General features: G+C 40.3%; 1 protein-coding gene across 1 annotated transcript; it reads right to left on the bottom strand.

Moving 5' to 3' along the window:
- Positions 1-6,762: 6,762 nt before the first annotated feature.
- LOC142471019 (olfactory receptor 11A1-like) lies at positions 6,763-7,707 on the bottom strand. The gene has a single exon (XM_075577817.1). The coding sequence runs from the start codon at positions 7,705-7,707 to the stop codon at positions 6,763-6,765; it is 945 nt and encodes a 314-aa protein (XP_075433932.1).
- Positions 7,708-13,124: the final 5,417 nt, after the last annotated feature.

Below are 13,124 nucleotides of genomic sequence, written 5' to 3'. Positions count from 1 at the left end.
TCAATGCCCCAAAGGAAAAAGTCAACTAACAAGCTACAGTATTCCAGCAACATGAAATTGAGCAGAGCAGGAGACGTCAAATATTACACCAAGGCAGCATGCTTGGGAGACTGGATGGATAGTAGTGTTATTGATTTTGACATAAATGGAGCAATTGTGCCTTGCTTAGGAGGCATTATGATAAGTTCTTCATTGTAGTCATGTTAAGTTTCATGCAACAGTGGCCGTACAGTCAGAAATAGCAGTGAGACAATCAGTGACTTGGGACTAGATGTCAGCAGTAAACATAGGAGCTGAAAGAAATAGTTGTCATACATTACATAGCGGTGATATTTGAAACCAAAGGAAATAATGAGATCCCCAAGTAAGTGTGTACTGTATATAGAGAGAAAAGGAGTGGACCAAGGAAAGAGTCCTGAGGCACATCCAACAGAGTGGTTGAGAGGACAAGAGGAAGAACTAGCAATGGATTTACTGTAGAAGTGTTTACAGATACCAATGGAGTGAAGATTTTTTAGGAGTAGAGGGTAGTTAAAGGTGCCAAAGCCGCAGAGAGGTCAAGCAGACTTTTAAGGGAGTAAAATGTTTGAGATTATACAATGTGTGGAAAAGATCAGTAGCTACTTTGGTGAGGTCTGTTTCAGTAGTATAAACAGTTTATACATTTTGCAGTAGATCAAAGAGAGAATGAATGTTTAGGAAATTGAATAGATTCAAATAGATGAGACTTTTGAGAAGCTTGAAGGAAAAAGGCTGGAGAGAGACAGGATGATAGAGGGGGACGTAAGATAAAGGCTGTTGTTTTTGAGAATAGGTGTCATTATTGCACGTGTGAACAGCAGAGGGATAGGTGTCCAAGATTAGATTGGAGTAGAAAATATGTGTAAGTATATGGAGCAGCGTGGGAGTAAGAGGTTGATAAGGAGAGAGAGAACGGGGACTAGGTTGCATGCAGTGAAAGGAGAGGAACTTACAATTGTAGTGCAGAACATTCCAATTATATGAAGAGTGAGAAGGGGTCGATGGTAGAGACAAGGGTGCTGAAGTTGTCAGCAAAGTCTTTAAGGCATAGTTAAGTGAGAAACATGTAGAAGGAGGCCGAAACAGGGAATCAAAGATAGAGAAAAGGCAATGTAGAACTGATTTGTGAGGATTTATCAGAGCAGGAATGGCATGGCTGGAGGAGACTGATTCCTCTAGCAGCCAGGGAATAGTTCTTCAAACACAGAGGGGTCTCGGGATACTCAGAGACCAAGAAAGATTGTGGTGGTAGGGAACTCCATTATTAACAAGGTAGATAGGTCAATCTGGTGCCATGACCGAATGAACCCAACAGTTTGTTGTCTCCCAGGTGCTCAGGTTCGGCACATTGTGGATCGGATAGACAGATTGTTGGAAGGGGTTGACCCGACGGTCTTGGCACCAAAGACAACGTTAGAGAAAGATGGAGGGTTCTGAAAATTATTTGAGGGATCTAGACCTCAAGCTTAAGGCAAGGACCTGCAAGGTAGTATTTTCTGAATTCTACCAGTGCCATGCACTACCCCGGGAGACAGTCAGAGATTAGATGGCTAAGAAAGTGGTGTAGGAAGGATGGTTTGGGGGTTTTAGAGCACTAAGACTCCTTTTCTGAGAGGTGCAATCTTTATTTTAGAGACGGATTGCACCTCAATGAAGAGGGATCTTCTGTGCTACGGGGGAGAATGTTTAAAAAGGTTGGAAGAGATTTTAATCTAGGATGGACTGTTGCTAAAAATCTTAATACTGTACATTAACCATGTCACGGGAGACCAGGAATAACACACCAGGGATCAATTTGCCAGACAGAAACATAAGAGTTTATACATTTTTTTATTGGAAATATAATTATCCGCAGCCATACAAATGTAGAACCTATGAATGTATTAATTTAATGGCAAACATGCTATTTTGTTTGTTTCCATACCTGTACATATTGTGTGGCTAGTATAGTATCAACATCTATACTATAATTCTAAGTGGGATTCCGTTTTCCGTTTGTTTGTATGTCAGAAGCATAGAAATCTCACAAACGGCACCACGTAGCACCACGAAACTTTCACTGTACATTCTGCGGCAGATTTGTAGGTCGACGCAACTATTTTGAGCTTCCAATGTCACTCACCTCCCAAATTATGGACATTCTAATGTCCAGCAAATCTCTTAGTGCAGGAGCGGGGGGTGTGGCTACTAAGGGAGGGGGCGTGTCCTTGCCTGGATCAAGCTGTGTGTGTCATTTGCATTGATTCTCAACCTGGGGGGGGGGGGGGTGGGTGGTCGAGAGGCTGCTGCTTTCCTTACATGTGAGCTGAGGGAGGGAGAGAGGCTACTTTTGCTTGCTGCAAACTTTGTGTGTGACAGTGTGTGTGTGACAGTGTGTGTGTGACAGTGTGTGTGTGTGACAGTGTGTGTGTGTGACTGTGCTGCTGCTTTCCTTACATGTGAGCTGAGGGATGGAGAGAGGCTACTTTTAATTGCTGCAAACTTTGTGTGCAACTGTTACAGTGTGTGTTACTTTGAGAGTGTGTGACTGTGACAGTGTGTGACTGTGACTGTGTGTGTGTTAGTGTGTGTGTGGGAGAGAGGAAGGCAGAGGAGGGAGGTGCTGAGGACAGAGAAGGAGGGAGAGGCGAGAGAAGGAGGGAGAGGAGAGGGGGAGAGAAATCTATCGATCCGTGGGGGTGATGGGAGATGCAGGGGGGGGGGGGGTGATGGGAGATGCAGGGGGGAGGGGTGATGGGAGATGTAGGGGGGAGGGGTGATGTTTAAATCAAAATAATTACAAAATATATACACATTATTTATTCAAAAGTATGAGTTCGTTATTATTTATTACCCTTACTGCTTTACACATCTTTATTGTGATTTACCCCTGTCGAACAAGTGTCATCCAGATAGAAGTTCCCGAAATTTTACGAAATACTTAAAGGGTTCCTCCAAACAAAAAAGGTTGGGAATCACTGGTCATATGAGATGTGCGGGGGAGATATGCCAGCGGAGGGGGGGGGGAAGATGTGCCAGTGGGGGTGGGGGGGAGGGGGCGAGATGTGCCAGGGGGGGTTGGGGGGGAGATGTGCCAGCTAGCAGGGGGAGATGTACGAACGAGGGTGGGTTCAAAATGTGCCGCCACTGGGGGGAGATGTACCAACGGGGTGGGGAGGAAGAAAAGACGGGGAGGAAAAAGCGCAGACGGACTGGGATATGCGCGGGAGCAGCAGCAACTGCCGCCGGTCTGACCTTCCCTCGATTATCCGCTTTGTTAGAGCAGCAGCCGCCGCCATGAGCGACGTGGATAAGAAGCAGTTCGAGGGCAGAGTGAGTATACCGAGCAAGGACCCTCCTGTACAGCAGCACGTATTTTATGTGTATATGTTCGCGTTGGCCAGTCCCCGGGGCGGTGACTGGCGCAGCCCTGTCAGAGTAATAAAACAAATAATACAACCAGAAATTAGTGTGAATCCGGATTAAACATCCTTTGACGGGTGTTTGCTGTGAGGCGATGGTCGGTGGCTATGAGGTGATGGCGTGTGTGTCTGTCACAAGATGGCTCCTGTTTGCCACACAGGGGAGTGGGAGCTTCTCAGATATATATCCTTATACACCCGATAAATATACCGCAAAACAAACCACGTCGAACATAATTCGTTTAGTGCCGGGGAGATGTGCCGCCAGTGGGGGGGGGGGGGGGGGGCATGTTTTCAATATTACATTCCCCGGTCGGGCCGTGTACAAAAGCTAGTATCAACTAAAAACAACAACATATTACAAGTAATTTAGCAAGAAAACCAATACAACACAATTGTTACATTGAAATATTAGTATTTTTGCCTGTATAATAAATGCAATGAGTTAAAGGCGTAAGGTCAGCGGTAATGTCCCTGCCTTAGAAGTGAGAGAATTCAGTGCAAATCCCAGTGCCGGCTGCCATTGGACATATAACATTATCTCCTTGTGCCTCAGACACCAAAACTAGATTGTAAGCTCTATGGGGCAGGAAATTATTGTAAGAAAAATTCTGCGTACAGAGCTGCAGACATTATTGCGCCCGCATTACCAGTAGTGCAATTAAAAACAATGGTTTAAGGGCACAGCACATGGGTTATTTACCTAGTTATTTTGTACGTTAACTTGCGTATTAGTGCAAGATAAGAAAAATATTGATATATAATCATTATGTGCATTACTTATGTATTTATGTATTTGTCTTAGGTGATTGAAGTTCTCTAGATACGTCACACATTTAAGTCTTGGTAACCATGTGACGACTTTCCTAGTCCGGAATGGGAATGATGTCACTGTTCCATTGATGACATAATGACAAAGGGCATGAAGTTCCGACTGCCTGTGAGTGCTGTCTTACTGTTGTCAAGACGGTGAGGGGTGAAGAAGTGGAGTGCGTATTAGCTGTTTTACTTACTGTAGTTACTTAGACAGGTTTCTTTTGATGTTGGTGTAGTGGAGAATGGTGGAGTCTAAGACATAGAGTGGCATTTATACTATATAAGAATAAAGGCCCATATTCAACAATCTGTGTAGCACCAACCTGTCGCTAATGCATTGAAAACTCTAGATATTAATCCACACGTAAATAGGGCATTTAAATATGGCATTACAAGCCCGCCCCTCGCAAGCTGTCCCCACTTGCGCTTACATTCATACTGCAATATCTTCTTTACTAACACAACAGGTAAGGGGACAGGGTTAATAAGCACAACAGAAATTAGAAGAGTTGTGTGAGGATTAATGACTGACATTTTCAGAGGAAATGCAATAAGCACCTGTGGTAAACAGAGATACAGGTGTTTAACAGGAGGGAAGTAGATTAACTTGATTAAGCAATTACCTGTGGGAAGATGCAGAGACAAGATATCTGTGAGTCCCCATTTAAAATGGATTCTCATTTTAGCCATTTAAATGCCCCAACAATTAATACGTTTCATTAGTTCTTTATGTTCTATTTGATTTACATATAACAAAAATATACTGTATGTAATAACTCCAGCGATAATGCCACGCTTCAATATAGTAGTTGATTATGGCATTACAAGATGCAGAGAAAGTACAAGCTCCTGTAATGCTTTAGTCCATATTTCTGTTTCGGACCCCTTAGCAGCCTTAATTCTCCACTGCTGGGGGCAGCCGTGAGTGATTTTCTGCAGAGTTCCCCAGCAGTTGGGAATTTAAGTTTGGCTACATCTGTAGTCTCTCTTGGTTCAAAGGCCATTGTACTGAGTGTGTCATCAACTGCCCCCTTCTTGGGTGTGGGTGTGTCATCAACTGCCCCCTTCTTGGGTTTTATCTCCCTCCAGATTTGGGGTGGGGGTTGAGATAACACCCCCAGTGTGTGTAGGCGTGTTGACATGCCTGTCAGCCTTGATGGCATTGGGGACATTGGATTTAATTAGATTGGAGACTGTAGGTGATGCACGCAAAGGTAACAACAGGAGACTTGCATTTGGAAAAGTAAATGTAGGCTTTTATTCAGTCAAAGTTCAGCAACAGAAAATGCAGCTTTTTCTTGTCCCAGAATGTAAAAGTCCATATACACATAGCATAACATATGTCATACCCTGTGCCCCTCTGTAGTTTTGCACACCTTCCTCTCTCTCTCAGTGTGGGATGTATGTTGACTCGTTCATCCTCCTAGCTCCTCCAGGAAGGGATAATTCTCTTGGTGGCTGATAACCAGCATTCGCTTTTGGTAACAGACTTCCCCCTGTTACAGAGACCAACCCAGAAGTAGACCCTCTGCCAAGATAACCTGGCCCAGGACTACAGATATAACCTAGGCTTAGTGAACCGTTGACAGGGCTGGGAGTTTGTTAAATTGAAGGGTAGATAATTGAAGGGTAGATAAATAATAACAAGGGCCCCAATGAGCTGTTGAGTGGAGATGGAGGGGCAAAATGGCACAATTCAGCACTCAGCCATGTCCTGGGCCCCGTTTTTATTGAGTGAGGATTTGGGAGGGGAAATTATAATACTGCAAATACAATAAACAAAATTAGATCAAATTAGTATCCTGTTATATACATGTAGAATCCCAATATTCACAAAATAGAAGATTTGTTGCATTTCAGTACCACCAATGTTATGAATACAATTAGGGTTCAGAAAATGCCCTTGATATAGATCATGGCTCTTTTTGTGCCACTGGGTTATGTTCTGGATTACAGAAATATCAGTGTACTAAGGAGTATTAGGTTTATGTCTGTGTATTAAAAAATAAGTTTACGAAATGTTTTCAAGCTATACAGCTCAACCCCCTTATAACGCTGTGCTTGGTGTCCAAAGAATCACATCGGGTTATAAGCAGATCGCATTAGAAGTAATGTACAATTGTATGCATTGTACAATAATGTATTTAAGATACCAATAATCGTGTTGTAAAGTATTCATAAATTCGAAAACTGTGAGCCTCGCTTGCATCGCGTTATAAGGGGGTTGAGCTGTACTTGTTATCTCCTAATTGTATTTATACATCTTGTTATATTTTCAGTTCTATACTGTAGCTCCATACATCACTGTTCAAATCTAGCACTATTGCTCGAGGACAATAATAGGGCTGAAATACCTTCATTCATGCATATTGCCCTTAATGTCAATATACTGTACAGTAACTGCTAACCTACAGTTTATAAGAGGTATTCATACTGCATCTACTAAATCTTAAAGTAATGATGTCATTTTTACCACTTTGCAACACAACCACAATAGAATTAACCTTCTGTTGTTTATCTCATGCTACTCAAAATATGTTTGTACCCTTATACTGATACATTTACACAGAGCTGCTTGGAACTCCTTGTTCCTCAGAGTATAGATGATGGGATTGAATAATGGGGTGGCGACTGTGTACAGAAGAGAAGTGATTTTCATTACAGTCAATGACTGTCCTTTGGATGGAACCACATATTTAGCAAACAGTGTCCCATAATATGTGCACACAACGGCCAGGTGAGAGCTGCAGGTGGAGAAGGTTTTCTGTCTCCCAGTGGTGGAGGAGATCCTGAGGATGGTGAGGGTGATACAAACATAAGTCACAATGATGAAGATGACTGGGAGAATAACACAAGGGATGCCTAGAAAAGATAATACTGTATCCACAATGAATCTGTTTGAGCACAAATGTTCTAAGAGAGGGGTTAAATCACATAAGAAATGATCAATGACATTGGGGTTACATAACTGAAATGAACACATCAAAATAACCATATTTAGTGGAGCCATAAAACCTAAGAACCAAGACCAGAAAATCATTTGGTAGCAAAGCTTAAAGTCCATAATTGCAGAGTAACGCAATGGGTGGCAGATGGCCAGGTATCTATCATAAGACATCACTGTTAGGAGGAAACATTCAGCACCTGCTGAGGTAGCAAATAGGAAATATTGAGAGATGCAGCCAGCGAGAGAGATAACGGCCCCTTCTGCCATTATTACGTATAGCATGTTAGGCACAATATATGTAGTTAACAGGATGTCAGACAGAGACAGGTGACTGAGAAAGAAGTACATGGGCGTACGGAGCTGGTGACTGGTTGACACCAAGACAATGATCAGGACATTTCCAGCTAAGGTGCAAATGTATAACAGAAGGAAGACAAAGAAAAGTAAGATCTTGAAGTTGTGAATGGCTGGAAATCCCAGAAGCAGAAATTCTGTAACCGTGGTCTGATTCTCCCAGAGCATTGTGGGATGTTAGAGGAAAAGGAGATCTTCATATTAAATATCAGTTCTTGTGCTGCAAGAAAAAAAGTGTTTAGTGTGACTCGTACAATAAGTAAGACATAAAAGCCCCTGATCTATTAATGGTACAGAAAGTATGGATGATCAGAATAATCAGATTTTCATTTTTTCGTGCTGCAAGAAAAAAGTGTTTATTCAGACACATAATTCATTTAAGACATTAAAAAAAATATATTCTGTCTCCAAATAATGGCAATCAGGTTTCTATTGCCTCACACATTGTTTTTCTGATGGCTTCTGGGAGGGTAAATCTGCTTATATCCGTATAACACATAATGAAAATGAGGATTCAGTGGTAATTTTCCCCTTTTTTGACATACCAACTTTTACCTTGTACCCTCTGTGCTTAAAGAATTGTAGAACAAATAATGCACACGCACATACAGTATGCTGGCATTGAATTAATGTATGTATGTATGTATATCTTATTTATATAGCGCCATTAATGTACATAGCGCTTCACAGCAGTAATACATGTGACAACCATATAAATAACAAATAACACATAATGGGAAGCTTCAGACATAAAAGTAACATTTAGGAAACGGAGTCCCAGCCCCGAAGTGCTCACAATCTAATTGTTCAATGATCCAATTATTTTGGAGGAAAATAATCAAATAAATTGATGTTATTTGGGATAAAACTTCCCTTTGGTAAATAGGTCCTAATACAAACTACAAAATTATATAAATAATGTATGTTTTAATTTAATCTTAAAATAGAAGTGATAACTGCAGAGAGATTTACAGATGTAGCCGTCGCCATTGTTTCCTCTGGTGGTATATGTTGGTATATGATGTGATATGTTGGTATATGATGTGATATGTTGGTATATGATGTTATATGTTGCGATATGTGGAAATATTCTTCTCTGTCACTGCCACTGAATCTCAGCATTCACTGCAACCAGATATCCCTCTTACAAACACTGTATATAATATTTTGTTCCTGTGTTACTGCCACAACCGATGAAGGACCCTGAGAAGTTAGAAAGATTACACAACAAAAGACTGAAAGGCCCAATGCTACATCCAATGTGACAGAAATATACAGTGAAATACGTATATATTCTATTGAAAAAGGGTCATTTAGTTAAACCTTTTGGCCAAAGCGTTATAAGTCTGCAGCCACTTAACAACATGACCAGTGAGCAGGTCCTAACACTACCTGATAAAATCCTCATTTACCTCTATTTGGAGGGAGAATGACCACATTGGGTCTGTCCAAACCCAGGAACATGAATAAGAACGGCAAATTTAGAAAGTGCGGAGGGGCGAGCTTAAACTCAGGGTGGAGAAACCACTAACCTCCAAACAGCTGATAACAGCTGAAAATTAAGGTTAATAAACACACAAAATCACTACAAGCTCAAGAAACTCCCTAAACCCACCACATAATAAATAAATATATATAGGGAACCATGTTAAAAATGGTTTTTGAAGCAAAAAGTGGCAGTGCGTGCTCATTTGCATGTCATTTCCCAGAATCCCTTGCTGCAGTGGAAGTGCTGTATGCTGGGTGATAATTGTGAAAGGTGGGGTTGCAGACCTGCCTAAGACATGCAGATGAGCATACAGTTGTATTTGCATATATATATATATATATATATATATATATATATATATATATATACTGTATATAATATTATGGAGTGTGGAGAGGCGACGTCGGAGAACGCTGGGTCCTGAGGTGCAGTGAAAGGACCGCGCAGTTGGTGATTGAGATTATTCTCATACACGCTTGATTTCTTGCTATTTTTGTGAGTGGGCAATTGTCTGATTTTTATGTCCCATAAACATTGTTTTTAACGATAATACACTAGGTGTGTGCCTGTGTTTTTTTCTCTTTATATATATATATATATATATATATATATATATATATATAATCAAAAAATAAATAGATGATACCGTTCTGTGGCTGACGAAATGCTTTTATTTGTGCGAGCTTTCGAGATACACTGATCTCTTCTTCCGGCGATGTTGTAACATCGCCGGAAAAAGAGATCAGTGTATCTCGAAAGCTCGCACAAATAAAAGCATTTCGTTAGCCACAGAACGGTATCATCTATTTATTTTTTGATTATTGAAGCTCGGCTAACACGGTACTGATACCTCTACATGTATATATATATTATATATATATATATATATAAAAAAAAATATATATATATATGTGTGTGTATATATGTGTGTATTTTTCTTTTGTGTGTCAAAGGAAGTGCTACTGAGCATGGCCAAATGTACACAACAAAAGACAGAAAAGCCCATCGTTACATCCTATGTGACAGAAATATACAGTGAAATACTTATACAGTATATTCTCTTGAATGGGATTGTGTGTATTTATTAAGTTAGAAAGATTGTACGATTTCAAGTACTTGTTAGTCCAATAAAATGTATCATAACACTGTCTCCCTCTCCCTCCTGTGTTATTACATGGAAGAAAGGACCAAGGAGTCTCCCCACCCTTCTTTGCTCACTGAATCATATTGGAACTATGGGATATTCTGAGATATAACAGGATATGTTGTCTTATCTCTAGGAACAATGAGGTTGGCAATAACTGTATTATAGCAGCCAACTGGAAAAGGGTTCATCACCCAGATTGGTCTAATCTGACAATGGAAAAATGAACTGTATACACTAATCTGTGGAATAATTTACCGGTTTTCTTTACAGTCGTACTCTTTAATAATGAAGTTGCATGTTGGGCTGGGATAGGGACCCTTTTGTTGTACATGCCCTGTACCACATCTGTAACTCCCAGGAAACATATCGGTGCTGGATATCATTTCCTTTGTGTAATTATACCTCACCTACTTTATGTATAATTTCCCCAATCACCTGCTAATAATACTGTGTGAAATAAATAAACAGTATATTCAAATACAGCACATGCTTAATAACCTTTTGCCGTAAAAAAGACTTTTGGGTGTTTAATCTTAAAGGAATGATACCTATGGTATGTAGGAAACATTTAATTGAGGAGCATTTTATAAACCCGAATACAAATACACTACTTATGCTCAAATTGAGTCTTACTGGGACTTTTCAATGATGTTCATTTTTTCTGCTACAAATTAATTTGATGGTTTATTAGTTTTTATTGCTGAGGTTAGTGATCGAACAACATTATTCTTTAGTGATACAATTTGTACAAAGGGGCATCGCAAAGTTTCCCATCTGCAAAACTGGAGCACAACTGCGACATAAAGGAAGGGAAACTTCTGAACGTGATGGGATATTTCCTATAGCAAATCTGTTGCACTTTTTTGCACACGTTTTGCTCTGGCTTTGATGCCCGGGTAAACAATTAATGTCCAAGAGAATAATCTCTGGATGCAACACAAGGGATAAAACTGGTGCAACAAAAAATACTGTCCCATTTTTACTGCAAACAATAAAATACTACTATTCTGTCGATTATAAGTTCCCTACATATTACAAGCTGGGGTAATATTTATCCCGTGCTACTCACATAAATGCAAAAAGAAAAGCATTACTGTTAATTGTAATGATAAATCATACTGAGTTATTAAGCATTAAATAGCATTGTTACTCCCTTGTATATGTATCCTTGCCACCCAGCTGTGAAAGAGAATACTTTACTCTACTTATTGTAAGTCTTTAATTCCATTTCCAGATAGAGTTATATTTTGCGCTAAGTCCTGGAAATAATATTTCTCAGGGAACTTCTAGAGCAGAAAGACGCATGTTTGTAGGAAGAGGAGTTTGTCGGTAATATGTTATTTACTAGAGAGAAAAGCAGAAAAAAAGCACCCAGCATCCAATTGGATTGAAACTGAGCTGGGTCTATAGAAATAAACACGTTTTTTTGCTATTGTTAAGAAAAATTGGACCTCAGGAAATTCAGTTTTTAAGTGGATAAAGTATTGGGGAAAGCATGCATGCCTAATAATCCAGGGGAATTAGGTGAATGCCAATCAACAGTGTGGGTGATCAAACCACACTAATCAACCAAACCTTATAGGCAGAGAATCCTTACTGCTCCTAAGCACAGAGCACTGAGGAGAGGAACATGTGGAATCCTTAGTCCGTAGTCAGGGGTTCTGGGGCAAAAAAAATAATACATAACATTTTTACTACCCCCCACAATAAAATGCTATCATTCAGCCTATACTAACTTCCCTACATCTAACAAGTTGGGTAATATTTATCCTGTGCTACATACCTAGACGCAAAAAGAAAAGCTGTACTATTAATTATAATTATAAATCTGACTGAGACATCAACTATTAACCCACTGTGTAGTATTGTTACTCACTGGTATCTGAGTACTTGTCACCCAGCTGTGAAAGAGAAGACTTTACTCTACTTACTATTGGTCTTTTATTCCATTTCCAGATAGAGTTTTATTTCGCTCCAAGACCTGGAAATAGTATTTCTCAGCAGCAAACGCTCAGAGCTGAAAGACGGATGTTCGTAGGAAGTGGTGTGTGTAGGTAATTGGGTTTCTCTCCCCCATTGCAGTGCGGCCTTTCCCAGGATAAGCTCTGTATTAAACCTGTGCTGCGTCTCTGACCTCTTATACATGCTCACAATAGGGAGGGGATTCTTTGTGGAGTTGGAACATTACGGAGAATTCCACAAAGACTCATTAGGAAGTGGTTTCTGGGGAATAGCAAATGATGACGTGTGACAATGGGATGAATGAATCAGATATGTGTATGTTTGTATGTATATGTTTATTTATATAGTGACACCAATGTACACAGCACTTTACAGAGTTACAAAAGAGGGGAGAGGAAGGGGTAAAAATTGGTGAATTTTAGGGGAGGGGACGGAATTCCATAACTAGGGCACCAAAAGTGATAAAGGTTTGAGATGTGAGAGCACTATAGAGACAAATTGAGCAAAGAGGAGACGGCCTCCAGCAGAGTAAAAGGGGATAAGAGGGGCAGAGCTGGATATTAGGTGAATATAGATCAGATGTAGAAAGTTATAATCTAAGTGGAGTTTAATGGGGAGTCATTGCAGGGATTTCAGGAGGAGAGGGGCAGAGACAGATCTAGAATAAATAGATCAGTCTCGCAGCAGCATTCTGGATACATTTTAGAGTTTGAAGTTGGGAGGCAGGAAGGCCAGAGAGCAGAAGGTTGCAATAGTCAAGTTTAGAGTACGCATGGTCAAGTTATTCACAAACAGACCATTTCTCTGTAAATAGGGCATTTATGTGCACATGTGATGATTAGCAAGGGGATTAAAAAAAATTAAAGAGAGAGATCTTTATTCCTTTCTCTCTATCGCTCCTTCTCTCTCTATCTCTCCACTCCTTCCTCGTCCTTCTTCAGCAAAATACAAATGTCAGGATCTGGGTGAATTGAATGTTATCGCAGT

The sequence above is a fragment of the Ascaphus truei genome, chromosome 20, assembly GCF_040206685.1.
Source record: "Ascaphus truei isolate aAscTru1 chromosome 20, aAscTru1.hap1, whole genome shotgun sequence".
Taxonomy (NCBI): domain Eukaryota; kingdom Metazoa; phylum Chordata; class Amphibia; order Anura; family Ascaphidae; genus Ascaphus; species Ascaphus truei.
This window is presented reverse-complemented; position numbering and strand designations above follow the sequence as displayed.

Bases quoted from the DNA above. Each gene is read 5' to 3' on its own strand.
- LOC142471019 (XM_075577817.1), bottom strand. From the start codon at position 7,707: ATGCTCTGGGAGAATCAGACCACGGTTACAGAATTTCTGCTTCTGGGA.